Raw genomic sequence first — 17,814 nt, forward strand, 5'->3', positions numbered from 1 at the left:
GTAACATCAGATGCTCTACACGACTACTGTGACTCTCTACACCAATTAGTGAAGATGTTTACATATTATGAACGACATTCGTGTTCCAAAGACGCCTCTTATTGATTTGCTTATGAATTCTTAAGTTCCCATAGAACTGAAGACTGCTGGATCTATTTGTCCTGAGGTAAGAACACTAGAAAACTAGTTACCACCATGCGGAATTTCGCTAGTACCGGTACCATCGCCGATTACTTTGATAATTACATCTGTTATGCGTGGAACAGCAGAAGTTTCTTCGAGTACTCGACAACCAGAGTAAGTTACTAGCCCATGATTAAGTACGGTAAAGCCGCCAAATTGCAGGGACGTTGATTGATACGTTTCATCCGATGTTCCGAAGAGTCATCAACTTTTTTTGTAGGATTAAGATAGTGTTATGTAGCAAGCAGATGCAACGGGGGGCCTGAGTGTTCAAACCAAGAAGGAATGCATTAAACTCTGTGAATATGACTATTATCGACTTGGAAGGCGTGAATGAGTGTCGTAGTCGACATGAAGATGGAGAAAAACGGGTAAAACTAAGCAACTCAGGATGTTGAAATGGACATCCTGGTTCATGTTTAAGGTTATCTGAATTAGTGGTCTTGAGCGACGGTACGGGAGACCCTTCCACGACAGTACAGACCCACCGCTGGCCTGAACTGCACCTTCCACGCACTGTGTATGAATGCGTATTTAGGTCACCGACGAACTCGACTCTTTGGATATTTAAAATGAGCAACAGTAGCGACTTGTCGAAGCACGCTACACACCTTCATCAACAGCTCTGCTCTTTCTGTGTTGCTGCCTCGCAGAGGTCGTGTGAGCTATGATCCGTTGCAAAGTACACGCCTTCGAATGTTTTCTGCATTCATTTCCCTTCACACTGTTCGCTCGGAAACGTGTTGAGGTGGACCTGTATTCAGGGACAGCAGAGCTGCTGGTCAAGTTTGAAACAGACTGTGGTTTACTAGGTGCGCAGCTGACCCTGCACTCTGGCTGTTGCGATTTTTTTACAGTCACTGACCGGATGACACGTTACTTGAATACGAGTGATAGACCACTCCCTACAGACTCGCTGGACAGTTCGCACACTGATACACGGACAAACCTGACACCTTCATTTACAACGTGGTCATGGGTATGCCCGGAGACAATAAATACTGCTGCCACTCTGTGACGGCTCCACAGCGACCCATCCTACTGCGCTGATTCCATACATCCGACTGCATACGCACCACTGCAACGACGTATCTGGCCTGTCTAGGGCTATACCACTAGACGACACAAGTTCCACACTGATGAGCCAATACATTACGACCAATGCCCATCGCAAGGCTCAATGCCTCCTGGTGGTGTTGCGTGCACATGACGCAGTAAGGGAGGAATTTAAGAGGAAGAGAGACAAGTGGGCAGTCATTATAGCAAAGATTTGGGTCGCAAACGCGGAAATCAACTGAAATAAGTGGTTCTGAAACTGGTTGAAGGTTGGTGAAATAACGAGTAGGCCGTATAGTATTGGACCATTACGTCTCATAACAAAATGTAGGGGGCGGAGGATCAAATTCCGACCCCCCCCCCCCTCTCCCGCCTCACTGTGTAATCTAGGACAGACAGCGATCTGTGACAAATCAGAAGACAGAGTACAATGTTGATGCAGCGCAAATGTTTTAGAGCACACCGTTCAAAGGCTGTTGTTAAATATGGAGCTCCACATCACACGGCCCCTACATGTTCCCCTATTGATCCACGATAATGTCAGTTATGATTGCATTGGGCGCACCATCACTAATTTTTCCTGCTGGAGTAATACCAACGTGACGCCTATCGAATGAATCGCATTTCTTGTTACACCAGGTCGATGGTTGGGTCCTTACACTCCGTCATCCCGGCGAATAGATGCACTAAACATGCAACACCCCGCAGTTGCAGGCCGCTAAGGGTAGAATCATGCTATGGGGTACACTGAGTTGAGCTTCCCATGGGATGAGAGGTGGTAATCGAAGACATCATGACAGCAGTGAACTACCTGCAGCGGATAGGCACTTGGTGCAGGGAGTGGCAACTGACCCTTAACATAGACAAATGTAATGTATTGCGTATACATAGAAAGAAAGATCCTTTATTGTATGATTATATGATAGCGGAACAAACGCTGGTAGCAGTTAATTCTGTAAAATGTCTGGGAGTATGCGTACGGAACGATCTGAAGTGGAATGATCATATAAAATTAATTGTTGGTAAGGCGGGTGCCAGGTTGACACTCATTGGGGGAGTCCTTAGAAAATGTAGTCCATCAACAAAGGAGGTGGCTTACAAAACACTCGTTCGACCTATACTTGAGTATTGCTCATCAGTGTGGGATCCGTACCAGGTCGGGTTGACGGAGGAGATAGAGAAGATCCAAAGAAGAGCGGAGCGTTTCGTCACAGTCTTATTTGGTAAGCGTGATAGCGTTATGGAGATGTTTAGCAAACTCAAGTGGCAGACTCTGCAAGAGAGGCGTTCTGCATCGCGGTGTAGCTTGCAGTCCAGGATTCGAGAGGGTGCGTTTCTGGATGATGTATCGAATATATTACTTCCCCCTACTTATACCTCCCGAGGAGATTACGAATGTAAAATTAGAGAAATTCTAGCGCGCACGGAGGCTTTCCGGCAGTCGTTCTTCTGCGAACCATATGCTACTGGAACGGGAAAGGGAGGTAATGACAGTGGCACGTAAAGTGCCCTCCGCCACGAACCGTTGGTGGCTTGCGGAGTATAAATGTAGATGTAGATGTAGATGTATTGCGGACCACCTGCAACGCTTCAAGCTTGAATTATCCCCCAACGGCGATGACATCTTCCAGAAGGATAACTGTCCATGGTGCGAGGTCAGATTTGTGCTACAGTGATTCGAGGTGCATTATAATGAATTCAGATGATATCTTGGCCAGAAAATGTGTCTGATATGCACCCACGGGAATACTTATTGGACCAGCTGCGTACCCGTAACCCCCATCCCGTAATTTTCGGGAATTGCTTGACCTGTGCGTAGACATCTGGTTCCACGTACCTCTGGAGTCCCGTCTAGGACTTGTAGAACATAGCAAGCAGAATCGCTGCTGCATTATGTTTGTATGGTACACCAACACGTTATTAAACAGACAGTCATAATGTTTTAGATCACTGGTGTACACTGTGTTCAACGCTCCAAAACTACCTTGTAGGGAGGTGACTAATGTTTCTCTGGTGAGCGTATGATCAAATGCGCCCTGTAGATGTTGTGCCATCATTATCGGAGAAGTTGATTGGACTCGTCCTAGGAGTTTTGAAACATGCAAGTTTACAAATATCGTGCCTCTGTCACTGCAGAAATTCTTTACATAAACTGTCAAATTTTGTGTTAATCCTTGTATCCAAAAAACCAGTTTGATAATATTTATACTTCAATGAATAATAGATCTACTTTTGAACATTCCTTCAAATGGTTCAGATGGGTCTGAGCACTATGGGACCTAACATCTGAGTCATCAGTCCCCTAGAGCTTAGAATACTTAAACCTAACCAACTTAAGGACATAAGACACATATCCGTGCCCGAGGCAGGATTAGAACCTGCGACCGTGGTGGTCTCGCAGTTCCAGACTGAAGCGCCTAGAACCGCTCGGCCACACCGGCCGGCCGAATATTCCTTGTCGAAAGCAAAATTTTAGGCCGACTGTATGGCATGAGAACAAATCGCCTTGGCAAATAGCTTCCATTACACAGAATTAATATTACTTACTGTTTAACAGTGGGCTTCCAGGTGTTCAGCGGAGTTGTTGTTTCCATTTTCCGCATACTATTTTGTCGAACGACTCAGTTTCGCTGTTATGTGTACTCGTTACCTGGACTTCGAACTGTGAGTTATTGCTGACCTCGCTTCACTGTTTATAGCCAAGTTCGAAACCCAATCCACTGCGCCCTTCGATGCTCTTTTCTTTTGCAGAGCACGCGCTGATACTCTAAAACGCATATTCCCTCAAGGAGAGATTTGAATAAACTGTCTGCCGGACCCCAAGGTTTACTGAAATTGAAGGCTTCATCCCTGATTATTAGGTTTTCTTGCATCTTGCTGTTCGAAAACTTGGCGTTTGCAACACGATACTGGTCTCACTGCAATACGTTTCTGTTATATTTGATTGACATTGTTATGTTAGGCATATATCTAGATTAATGCAGAAAGAGAAACCCCCTCTTAAAAAAGAATAGTAAATGGTTCAAATGGCTCTAAGCTCTATGGGATTTAACATCTGAGGTCATCAGTCCTCTAGATTTAAAACTACGCAAACCTAACTAACCTAAGGACATCACACACATTGATGCCCGAGGCAGAATTCGAACCAGCGACCGTAGCAGCAGTGCGGTTCCGGACTGAAGTGCCTAGAACCGCTCTTCCACTGCGGCCGGCGATATCTATAGTACAGCATTTATTATGATGAAGAGTTTCAGCAAACTACGTTGGCATCGTCAGATCTTCTGCAGTATGTTTTACTGAGTCTTGAGAAAATGCATCTTATATCGTATCATGATCTTTCATGAACATGAGAACAACAGTACATCAGCAAGTCAAGCATAAAATGACTGTTGCATAAAATAACGTTCGTATTGCACTGATTATAAAAGGTCATCTTCGTACGTAAGCAGAATGAAGAATAGTTAAGTTATAATTAATTTATCTCCCGAAACAGTTTAATTGTAGTTAGCCGTACATCGGAACACCAGTGTAGGTGTTTTAATTCTCCTGCGACTCTCTCTTTGTCTGAAAATGTTTAAGCTCTGTGGACCAGAGTCTTCAGCTATACAGTAAAGACATTGGCTGATTGAATCTGTAGTTCTCTTTCTGCTTTGTTGTTTTAGTCGGGTGCGTCGCTCGATGAGGTTCCTTGCATCTCCCCTCGACTGTTCTGATACACTGCCCAACGTGTGAGACACCACACTCGCATGGAATGCGGCACACCCGGGTTTTGGAGACCTAGATCGTCTTTAACATTACATAGAATACTTTTTATCTTAGCCGAAGGGAGCGAAATACACTGCATGCCATGTCGCCGTAGAAGTCTGCCGATCTTTCTGGGTATTGGGCGAGAATAAGCCAGATAAGCAATCTTTGGCTTCTTTTCCTCAGTCTCTGTCTCGATCTCTTTCTCAGCGTTCTTGATTGTGACTGCATCGCCCGTTCAGTTTGATGCTCTGAGTACCCATTCCATCGGAATGCCAGTATAGTTGTTTTAGCTCTCCGGAGAGGCTCTTTTTTATCTGAGGTGTTCGATCTCTATGGACCAGAGTCTTTAACACCGAATATGTTTGTGGCGGTTGATGAAGGCTAGAGGCGTGCAGATAGAGGTCAGTCTGTGTAGGTTTTTGTATGCACTATGACCTGGGGATCAGTCCGGTCTTAACTAACACGTCGAGGAGAGGTAGTTGGCCATCTTTTTCAAGTTCTATCCCGAATTTTATATTACGGTGGAAAGAGTTTACATATTTAAGGAACTCTTGAAGCTTTTACGCTCCATGCGGTCACAGCAGGAACGTGTCGTCTACGTAACTATAGAAGCACTTGGGTTCCAACTTGGTGTATCCTAGTGCCTTTGCTTCAGAGTTTTCCGTGTGTAGGTCGGCCACGACAGGTGATAAAGGACGACCCGTCGCCATACCATCGATTAGTTCACAATGAAACAGGAAATACATGTGGAGAAAACCTGAGAAGTTACATTACGTACTTTTCTCCGTCAAAATAGTGTGGGTCTGAACAGAAGGCTATTTTCATAGTATTATTGAAAAGTTTTATATAGGATCCTAAAATAAACAGCAGTGCTTCCGTTCGCCATCTTCCAAGATGAGACTGTGGTGAGTCTTGACGAAGTGGCATGGTCATGGTGGCATCGCCCTATCTAGGCCGCGTGCCAGGGGCCACCAGACAACGCACAATGCAGCCTGAGAGTCACGTGTTGGCCGCTGGTAAGAGCGATGAATCGCTTTGTATCATTGACACCACAAACTGCCTGCCTGCTGATTCACAGCATTTTCCTCAGATAGATTACAAGGAGGTTTCCAATCCAAATTAAAATTCTTTCTGTTAATTATATTATGCGCCAAAACAGCATCAATCTATTCCTTACGTACGAAGAGTTAGCAATAGAACGTTGTAGCAAGTACATTATCTTGCGGAATTAATCCCCTCAACCACTAAGCAGTGATCCAATATAGACGATTTCTCAGGTGGTCGTAGTCTTTGGTGGCGACGGTGGGTGGCAATTCTTATCTTGCAAACACCAGTCGTTATGTGTTGGTCGTCACTGAACGCTGTGCCCTAGGTTTCAGGAATTCATTTTGTTTCCTTTAATTTACGTCTATGGTCAAAAACGTTTTGTTAACAGATTTCCGGTTTCGGTCTATAATGACCATCATCAGATCTGTTTTATAAAAACAAAGTCCTGATGTGCTACTGACAACATGACTCGTGCATATGATGTTATTTATATATATTTGATGATGGTGGTGCTGATCTTGCATTTAATATTTGACGATGCCACTATGGCTGCAGTACATTAGGACTTTGTTTTTATAAAACAGATCTGATAATGGTCATTATAGACCGAAACTTGTAATCTGTTAACAAAACGTTTGTGACCATAGACGTAAATTAAAGGAAACTTATTGTATATACGAGTCACTGTTTTACTAGCGACAATGTTGTAGCTTGTGATTAATTTTGTTGACAAGTAAATGAGGAACATGTTCATATTCATGCTTTCAAATTTGGCGAAAATGACTGAACTTTACAAGAAACAGCTAAGACTGGATGATTCTTGTGGTCAGGTCATTAAATTCTAATCAGTTTATCTCTCCAAAAAGGTTAATTTCAACAACTGTCCTAAGAGCGATATCCGTAAGATTTCCCACGAATAGCAATTGAAGCTTAGAAATTTTGAGCTGAATCAGTAGTACGTGAGAGAGTGTGAGTCGTACCATGAGGCTCTCCGAGGAAAGACAGAGGTGTGTTTCTTATGACTTCACTGTCACGTAAAGGGAAAAAGAGAAGTTAGACACACGCAGGGCAGAGCGATGAGTGATGGAAGACAGAGCACCAGCAGCTATTCAGAGGCATTTGTTGACGCATTGCCCTCGGCAACATGTACGGCGGTGCTGCCTTGTTGCAGCTTTCGGAGACTTTGTTCTGTGACAGCCGAGGACAGGCGGTCCGGATAAGTCAGGCGTCTCCCGTGACCCTCCGATGGGCAGGGTGGCGCAACACGTGAACACGCGTCCCGGTGATGGGATCGCGGTTCAAGACCCACACCTGCTATATAACGCCGGGGCAGCCGCCTCTAAGCTCATCTCAGTGCAGCTGGCCCCCGCAGATACTCCGACATGGCCGCCTCTGCCGCCGCCTGCCGCTTGCCGCCGCTGCTGCTTCTGGCGTTGGTCATCGCCTCCGTCGCACCAGCTTCAACCCTCCAGTTGCGTGAGTAGCCATATGACAGAGTGCGAAGACGATTTAGTTTCGGTGCTTATCAGACATATACTAGATGTGTTTGCCAAGAGCTGCTTTGTCTGGTCTAAACTCGCACACACGCATACAGCGGTTGCTCAAAATTGTGGAAACACCATTACCGTGGCTAATGAGGTGCAGGAAACCTCTTGGCATTCAAAGCAGCTTCCACGTATCTCGGAAAGAATACAGGTTCTGTGTGGTTTCCAAGGAAATTTTACATCATTCTTCTTGAAAAACAGTCGAAAGTTCAGCTGTCGAAGATGAACGTGGACAGCATTGGGTTCTGGTGACTGTCAGGACCACGACTCATCCTCGAGCTCGTAAAACCAGTCCCGGACGATGCGGGCTGTCTGGACAGGGACTCTTCGTCTTAGAACACAGCATCTGTTGTCTACCGCCTACACGTCAAATATGGGGTGCCTAAGAAACCTCCTTTCTCGGATCGCTAGACGATAATTCAAGTAAATCTAATTACAGAAGTGGACTATGGAAAGTACATGATTAAAATACTCTGTGAGATACAGATGTGTCACGAGCAAAAGACGAAAGACATACAAGAAATCTCTTCAGCATATACAATTCGTAATACTAGAAAAGTAATGCAGTTTCTATGTCGCTCCTATGCAAGTGACTGTTCTTGATGCCGCTGTGGAAGTCGTAGAACTCGCAGAACTGGGTAGTCTTAAATTGTGCCGCGACCAGGCGCGTAAGTCCTCCGCGTGCAAATGGCTACCTTCTTATTCCTAGGCCTCTCTGCTCTTCCCAACTGGCGTGCCGGCGCTTGACTTTACGCTGGAACAGAATCACTATTGAGGTGAAAACATTGTAACAGGGGAGGGACCTGATCAGCCAAACTGGTCACATGTTGTTGTTGTGGTCTTCAGTCCTGAGACTGGTTTGATGTAGCTCTCCATGCTACTCTATCCTGTGCGAGCTTCTTCATCTCCCTGTACTTACTGCAACCTACATCCTTCTGAATCTGCTTAGTGTATTATTCTCTTGGTCTCCCTCTACGATTTTTACCCTCCACGCTGCCCTCCAACACTAAACTGGTGATCCCTTGATGCCTCAGAACATGTCCTACCTACCAGTCCCTTCTTCTTGTCAAGTTGTGCCACAAACTTCTGCCCAATACCTCCTCATTAGTTATGTGATCTACCCGTCTGATCTTCAGCATTCTTCTGTAGCACCACATTTCGAAAGCTGGTCACATAATAGAATGAAATTTTCGCTCTACAGTGGAGTGTGCGCTGATATGAAACTTCCTGGCACATTAAAGCTGTGTGGCTGATCGAGACTCGAACTCTGCACCTTCCTTTGCATTTCACGGGAAAGTGCTCTACCAACTGAGCTACCCAAGCATGACTCATTAGGCGTCTTCACAGCTTAAATTCCGCCAGTACCTCGTCTCCTACCTTCCAAACTTCACAGAAGCTCTCCTCATTCTAGAAACATCACCCAGGCTGTGGCTATGGCAATATCCTTTCTTCCAGGTGTGCTAGTGCTGCAAGGTTTGCAGGAGAGTTTCTGTGATGTTTGGAAGGTAGGAGACAAGGTACTGGCGGAGTCGTGCTTGGGTAGCTCAGTTGGCAGAGCTCTTGGCCGCGAAAGGCAAAGGTTCCGAGTTCGAGTCTTGGTGGGGCACACAGTTTTAATCTGGTCGCATAATCCTTCGCAGTTATGCCACCTCACAGAGTAATCATACGGAATAACACGATATGACTACGCAAACCATCACAGAACCACAGCCATGATTCACTCTTGGGATGTAAACTTGGCTAGAAGTTATAAACACTATGAAACAATACTCATCTGACCAAAAGACTTTCTTCCATTGCTCCATATTCCAGGTTTTATGGCTTCGGCAACAACTTATGCTGTTACGAGCATTTGCAACTCTGATGAGTAGTTACAGAATTCACTTCGCCTTGCAATTCTCAACAGAACAGGATAATGTGGGAAACTGTTTGAGATCATAACTTTTTTTTTTCAACACAGTCGCCTGTTGCTTACATGCAGCTTGTTTTTCCACTAAGTGAAAGTCTTCCAGATACTCAAATGACCTATTTGCGGCTGCTATTATCTCTTCACTATGCTGAGTGCACTTTCCATCGACAAACTTCTTCAGGTATGTAAATAAGTAGAATCAAGCAGGTGTCAGTCCTGGTCAATAGTGTGAATTATCTAACAAGTGCTACTTCCAATAAAATAACTTTGCAGTTGCGAAAACATTTTTTAAAAATCTGACAAAACGGAGATGCTTCTTCTTTTGTAAAACAAGCTTATTGCATATTTTTCAGTTCAAATGGTTGAGAATATTTCCATAGTAATAGTTTCTTCATGCGTGGGTCCACGGCCTCAAAGTAATTTCTAAATGCTAAAACCATTTTAAAGCCCCACCAAAGGCTGTCAGATTTTTTTATTTATCAATTTTATCGCAGCATGAAGTACATTTCTGACCAGTTTCAGCCTTTGGACATTTTCAAATCCAGCTGCCTGGATGAAATGTGTATCGTATTTTAAAACTATTTAGCGTTACGTGTGAAACAGATGCCCGTTTCAACACACACGCCGAAAACAGCACATATCGTCTCTTTTAGTAAATGGCTTTTAAATGTGACAGATATTTCAAGGAAGTAACAGAATATGAAAACGGCCACAGGCCGATACTGGCTACTAATGTAGCTCATGATGCAATAAAATTCGTCCACATAAATAAAAAATAAAAAATTCTGACAAGTGAAATGAATGGCTGTAGCTTCGTCATAAATTGCATTGTGAAGTATCAGTTTTTTATTTCTTGATGGTGACTATTTTCGGAGACCCGTGTCGTTTTCAAACCTTCTGTGCCGTATGTGTGACAAATACAGGTGATAGCCCATGTTCAGAAACTGCCCCTGCAGTAAACAAAGCATATACGGCCAACTTAACAGAAAATTACCAGTTTGCTTCCCAGTGCAACTTATGAAGAAGCTACAACCATTTATTTCACTTACATGACAAGTCGAGGACCTATTTTTCACCTGCAGCATACTCCAAGTTCATAAAAATCTTCGCAGCCTGCGGTGGACAATTAAAATGGTTTCAGTGTAGACAAATTTGTGTAGTAGCCGAGTTATAGCGCTACGCGTTCGAAGGTAAGAAGTTGGAACATAACCTTCTTGGTGCAGGTGCATCGCCTTCTCTTACGTAAAACGCTGTTTCGTTGCTGCCTTTACGTAGCAGACCAACGTATCATGTACAGTACACATTGGGGCACAAAAGAAGTTGAATACTTTTAATTGTTCAAACATAGATGAGAAATAGACTTTCGCATTTACAACAACCTCCCATTTGCTGATCATCAAATAACACATTGTCCATGTGCTCCTTGTTTTCGACTGTTTATTTTGGAGACAGACATACTTGATGTGCATCATTTTCATGATCAATACAGCAATTTTGCAATCAGCCACCCAGTGCTTAAATGCTGAAATTGATGGTGCACACTCTTTATAAACCGTCTAAGAAGCACGTCATCATATTTCGGTTTGCCCATTTCAACGTCATACGTACAGCACGACTAGTTTAGAAAGATGCATAAACCGAATTACTCAAGCAATTGGCAGGTAACGGGTGGTCGAACATGATGGTGCAACAATTTATTATATGAAGTTTGTCGTCAGTTCACCACCGAAACCTATAACCGAAACTATTTGCGATAGTTTTTCGTAGTTTTATATTTCTGCACACACACACACACACACACACACACACACATATATATATATATATATATATATATATATATATATATATATACTGTCATTTTAACGAGACCATTCATTGACTGTTACTCGCCTCATGTAGGGGAGACATGCCTAAATAGTAGCACTTTTAAGATTTCATTTATTATAGCCTAAACACTAAGTTTCAAAATTATTTAACCACAGCCAGTCTCAACTACAGGATGTCCTTCTTCGTATACAATTTAAAGAACTGAAATTCCGAGAAAAATAAACAAACTACGCTTCATTTTCTAAACATCCCCAAGCCGTTGAAATTAGGAATCTGGTTTCTCGATTTGTACTAGTGGGCGCATAAATTCTACCACCCCTATAAACTACCTTTCAGCTCAAAGATATATACTACTCTTAAGGATAAGGAAAGTTGCATATATTAATTCTCACCTCTCTCCAGGCATTGCAGTATGCAGTACAAATTTTTCGATTCCCTCCCCCCCCCCCCCCCCCCCCTCTTATCCCCTGCACACTTTTCATGAATTCACATTTTGATTTTCATGAATATGATTTTTCCCCGTTAGATCTTCCTTGCACAACTCGCTGTACCATTTTATGAATTGGTTTCTGTGATGGCTTACCCACAGAGCTTCCAAAACATTTTTTTCTTTTCAGGTGGAGCCGTGGTTCTACATTTCTTCTCTTGTGATTCGTTTCCTTTTATATCATGGGCTGTTTATCAGGCCATACGCTTCTTGGCTGCATCCTGAAGTTTTGGTTGGAGCTTTCATCATTTTCTTCGGATTCTGAGATATCTATTGAACGGAAACCTTCATCCCACTTTTTGCCTGCCATGGCATTTTCTGCACTGATATTATGGGGCAATCAGTTTCGTTCTGCAATGCTGAACGGAGGTTTTCTTACGTCCGGCATGCTTAAACCGAAACTCATCTATTCATATGTAAGAATCTACTCTTCCAGTTTATTTTCAGATTCGATGAAAAACACTTTAATGCGGTCAAAAACTTTTGTATACGTGTTAACATTTTTTTCTATTTTGAGCATGAATCTTAATTGTTGGCTAATGTAAGTTTTTTATGTGTGCAAATTCATTTAACCCACGATCTTCATTTAGATGTTGTTTTACAGAAAAATGAAGTTTATCTGTGCATCATTCCCCATAAAGACTTCCTTTGTCCTTGTTGGATTGTAAAACATTTACTTAATTAACGCTTTTGGTACTCACCACACCATTTCTAAACGTTATGTAGGAATAATAATAGTAAACGCATTTTTAACGCCTGGTACACCATCAATTTTATTAAACTGTATCTGTACAATATCGAAAACTTCTAGCAGTACATTTTGGACAAAGACGTCATTTCCTGTTTTTTCAGTTTGCTGCAAATGAACCAAACGTACATTCTCAGACATTTGATCCCCAAGGTCTAGATGTCTTACTAATGGACTTCTCTTGGCCAGGAATGCCCTGTTTGCGAGTACAAGAGCGCTTTTGATCTCGTCCTTGCTCCGTCCGTCATGGGTTATTCTGCTGCCTAGGTAGCAGAATTCCTTAATTTCATCTGTTTCGTGATAATCAATTCTAATGTTACGTTTCTCGGTATTCTCATTTCCGCTACTTCTGAGTACCTTCTTCGATTTACTCACTGTCCACATTCTCTAGTGATTAGACTATTCATTCCATTCAACAGAACCTGTAATTCTTCCTCACTTCTAGTGCCATCAGCGAATCTTATCATTCATATCGTTTCACCTTGGTTTTAATCTCACACCTGAAACTTTCTTTTACCTCTGTCACTACTTCTCTGATATATAGATTGAACACTGGGGGCGGAAGCCTACACCTCTGTCGTACACCATTTTAATCCGAGCACTTCGTTCTTGGTCTCTCACTCTTATTGTTCCCTTCAGGTTCTTCAGGTTCTTGTACTGTATGTTACCCGTCTCTCTCTACATCTTATTCATATTTTTCTCAGAATTTCGAACATCCTCCATCATTTTACATTGTCGAAAGCGTTTTCTAAGTCGACAATTGCTATGAACGTGTCTTGATTTTTCTTCAGTCTTGCTTCGTTTATCGGGCTCAACATCAGAACCGCCTCCCTGGTGTCCCTGCCTTTCCTAAAAACAAACTGTCATCTAACAGATACTCACTTTGCTTTTAAAAACCTCTGTATTTTAACTTTCAGCAAATTGGATGCATGAACTGTTAAGCTGATTGTGCGATGATTTTCGCACTTCTCGGCTCTTGCTATCTTCGGAATTGTATGGATGATGTTCTTTCGGACGTATTGTGCTCTAACGTCAGTCTCATACATCCTACTCACTGACGTGCATAGCCGTTTTGTTGCTACTTCCCCCTATCGATTTTAGAAATTCCGATGGAATGTTATCTATCCCTTCTGCCTTATTGCGTCTTAAGTCAGACAAAGCTCTTAAATTCTGATTCTAATGCTCTATTCCCTTCTCTCTTCCCTATCGACTACTATTTGTTTTTCTATTACGTCATCAGACAAGCCCTCTCTCACACAGAGGCTTTCAGTGTAATCCCTCCACTCATCCACTCTCTCCGCCGCATTTTTCAGTTAATTTTACATCGCACTCTTATGGTTACAGCCCTTGCTTTTAATTTCAGCGAAGGTTTCTTTGACTTTCGTACACATGCCAAGTCAGTCCTGCCAACAGTCATTTCATTTTAGATTATTTCACATACACTGGAGCGTCAAAAAAATTGGTATAGGAAACTGGTATAGGAAACTGGTATCGGCATGCGTACTCAATTACAGAGATATGTAAACAGGCAGAAGATGGCCCTGCGGTCGGGAACGACTACATAAGACAAGTGTCTGGCGCAGTTGTTAGATCGGCTACTGCTGGTACAAAGGCAGATTATCAATATTTATGTGAGTCTGAACTTGGTTTTATAGTCGGCGCACGAGCGATGGGACACAGCATCTCCGAGGTGTCGATGAAGTGCGGATTTTCCCGTACGGTCGTTTCACTAGTGTACCTTGAATATCAGGAATCCGGTAAAACATCAAATCTCCGACTTGGTTGAGGCCGGAAAAAGATCCTGCAAGAACGATGACTGAAGAGAATCGTTCAACGTCACAGAAGTACAACCCCTCCACAAATTGCTGCAAATTTCAATGCTGGGCCATCAACAAGAGTCGCCATCGAGCCATTCAACGAAACATCAGCGATAGGGGCTTTCGGAGCCGAAGGCCTACTCGTGCACCCTTGGTTCCTGCACGACACAAAGCTTTACGCCTCACCTGGGCCCGTCAACACTTACATTGCACTGTTGATGACTGGAAACTTGTTGCCTGGTCGGAAGACCCTCGTTTCAAATTGTATCGAGCGTATCGACAATGTACGGATATGATGATAACGTAATGAATCCATGGGCCCTGCGTGTCAGCAGGGGACTGTTCAACCTATGGAGTGTCTGCAGTGGTGTGGGGCGAGTGCAGTTGGAATGATATGGGACCCATGGTAACGTCTAGATACGACTCTGACAGGTGATCCTTACGTGAGCATCTGATCATCTGCATCCATTCAGGTGCATTGTGTATTTCGACGGACTTCTGCAATTCCAGAAGGAAAATGTGACACTCCACACTTTCAGAATTGTTGCAGAGTCCTCCAGGAACACTCTTCTGAATATGAACATTTACGCTGGCCACCAAACTCCCCAGACATGAACAACATTGAATATGCCTTGGATGCCTTGCAAACGTGCTATTCAGAAGAGATCTCCACCCCTTCGTACTTTTGCGGATTTATGGATAGCCCTGCAGGATTAATGGCGTCAGTTCCGTCCAGCGATACTTCAGACGTTAGTCGATTCCATGCCACATCTTGTTGCGGCACTTCTGCATGATCTCTGAGACCCTTCAAACTATTAGGCAGGTGTTCCAGTTTCTTTCTCTCTTCAGTGTATTTGCTGTACCCATTTCGCATTGGTTTCGATACACTTCCAATTTATTCCAATCTTAAGTGACTTGTACCTCTGCATTTCTGAATATTCCGGAACATTTTTCTACTTCTTTTTTTCGTCGATCAGCTGAAGTATTTCTTCTCGTACCATCGGTTTTTACACAGTTCCTTTCCCTGTACATATGTTTATGTCTCCATCATCTGTGTCTGCCCTTTTAGAGATGTCCATTTCTCTTTACTTGAACTGTATGATATGCTGTTCATTATTGCAGTATCTATAGCCTCAGAGAGCTTCGTTCCTTAGCATTTCTGTACCCCATTTTCCTGCTCGCTGATTCTCCTTAACTAGTCTCTTAAACTCCAGCCCATTCTTCATCGTTCCTAAATTGTGATCAAAAGCCTGTATCTGCTCTTGGGTACACCTTACAGTCCAATGACTGATTTCGGAATGTCTGCGTGACCCTGATGTAATCTAACTGGAATGTTCCCGTATCTCCCTGATTTTTCAAGTGTACCTCCACATCTCGTGGCTTTTGAACAGAGTATTCGCTATTACTGGAGAAAATTCATTTCAGAACTCAATTAGTCTTTCGCCTCTCTCATTCCTGCTACCAAGCCCATATTCTCCAGTCACCCTTTCCTCTATTCCTTTCCCTACGACCACATTCCAGTCCCCCATGCCTATTGGATTTTCATCTCCCCTTAAGCATTAAATTACATGTACTATATACTCATACACTTTTTTCATCGCTTCATCTTCCGCTTGTGACGTCGGCATGCATATCTGACCTATTGTAAGCGATGGTTTGCTGTCGATTCTGATGAGAACAATCCTATCAATTAACTGTCGACAGTAACTCAATCTCTTCCCTATTCATTCTCCTCTATTAGTATCGACTCGATGTACCATTTTTGCCATGGTATAAATTACGAAACGCTACAATATAAGCAACTCTCCCCTAAGTTGCATTAATCTGTACCTCTAGTCATTTACATCCACATCTTCAGTGCAATAATCTGCAAGTTATCAATCGTTTATACGTTATGGTGCTAAAATACTATTGGAAATTGCTTAAAACACATAAATAACGCAAAGGAATTTCATTACTTGTAGAGTTACATAAAGAATTCCAAGTACTATTACGGTTCCAACGAGTATGTGGCTTCTTCGAAGTAGAAGTTCGTTCTTTATTCTATTTTGTCTAAGAAAGGCAGCGGCAAACCTGAACAAGGACAAGTATGGACAGAGCAGTGTCGTAGATATTGCACCACGCCGTTCTGTTCTCATTTTCAGTTCGTTGTGAGAGCATCAATGAAGCACGTTAATGGAACCTGCACACTATTTGTCCACGTCCAAGAAAAGGCCACATGTTATTGCGACGGACGCGCACCAGGGCGCTCGTCACTCAACATGAAAGCCATGTGAATAGTCGTCGGAATGACGCAGAGATGGCTGACAACAAAATACTTTGTTTTTGCGTCGGTACATGTTTACTCAGTAACGTATGTTAACACTAAACTTGGTCAGCGAAACTGTTTAACTTATATAGCATTTCAAATCAGTAGTGTTTTCAATGTTCCGTCCAAATGGATTACCGCGAATAGTATGCCCGACATAGTCTCTATCGAGACACTGCATTAACAGTGGAATTGTAGCCAAATTTAGTGAAGGTTAATGAGGAATGTGTTTCTCAATTTGTAGCTGCGTGGATGAATTAAAGCCTGTCCGATTTCATTTGAAGGTGACTCACTAATAAGGGTTTCTCAAAACTGCAACGGCAAATGAAAACAATGGGGATGTGTGCAGCAGTATGCTTTTAGTGATCAGGGGTTGAATGTGTATGAAATAGACGGCGCCTATGGCATAACACAAGAGAGATTGCGGGATCAGTTTGAGACATGGTATTGCAACAACTGAACGTGGAAAAAAAAGTAAAAAAGAGCTTATCAGAATAATTTGAAGACTTTAAGAAAAAGATAAGTGATGCTGTGCGCAGATTAATTACTGAGAGAACAATCACAAGTTTTGGCATCGTTGGACTTCTTGTTACTTTCACGTCCAAGCATTCCTGTGCCTGGAATATACTTTGCATTTATTGAAAAAATTTTCACTGTTACTGATGGGTATACAGCACAGGTCAAGGAATCAGACGATAGGGATGGTATTCACTAATTAGAAAAACGGTGGATATAGCGCGATAATTTAGAAAGCAAACTACAGTGACGAATGCATACTTTTTTACCTAAGAAAACGGAGTGCTTAACTACCAGACAGAGATTTTCAAACTTTCATCCCATGGTGAACAACAGATTAGAGTTGCATAGAGCGAACATTTACATCTTCACATTCATACTATGCAAGCCGTCATGATTGCAGGGGTTTTCGCGCAGCACTGTCACTTCGCTCTTCTCCTGTTCCAGTTGTGAATGATGGTATGCGGATAAATGAATATCGTGTGTGAGCCTGAATCTCAAATTTTACCTTCATGGCCTCTGTGTGAGATACGTGTAGGCAGAATCAATATACTGATAGACTCGTTTGGGAATATACGTCGGTGGCAGCGGAAGAGTAGCCCATACCTTGAAGATACTCTCC

General features: G+C 42.9%; 1 protein-coding gene across 1 annotated transcript in view; it reads left to right on the top strand.

Annotated features, from left to right (window-relative positions):
* The first annotated feature begins 7,359 nt into the window (after positions 1-7,359).
* Positions 7,360-17,814, top strand: part of LOC126337051 (protein takeout-like) — a 40,027-nt gene continuing 29,572 nt past the window's right edge. The window contains exon 1 of the mRNA XM_050001378.1: positions 7,360-7,509. Within this exon, the coding sequence (XP_049857335.1) occupies positions 7,416-7,509 (94 nt within the window). The 5' untranslated portion in view covers positions 7,360-7,415. The remainder of the gene's footprint in view (positions 7,510-17,814) is intronic.

This window comes from Schistocerca gregaria, chromosome 2 (genome assembly GCF_023897955.1).
Source record: "Schistocerca gregaria isolate iqSchGreg1 chromosome 2, iqSchGreg1.2, whole genome shotgun sequence".
In the NCBI taxonomy this organism is placed as follows: Eukaryota; Metazoa; Arthropoda; class Insecta; order Orthoptera; family Acrididae; genus Schistocerca; species Schistocerca gregaria.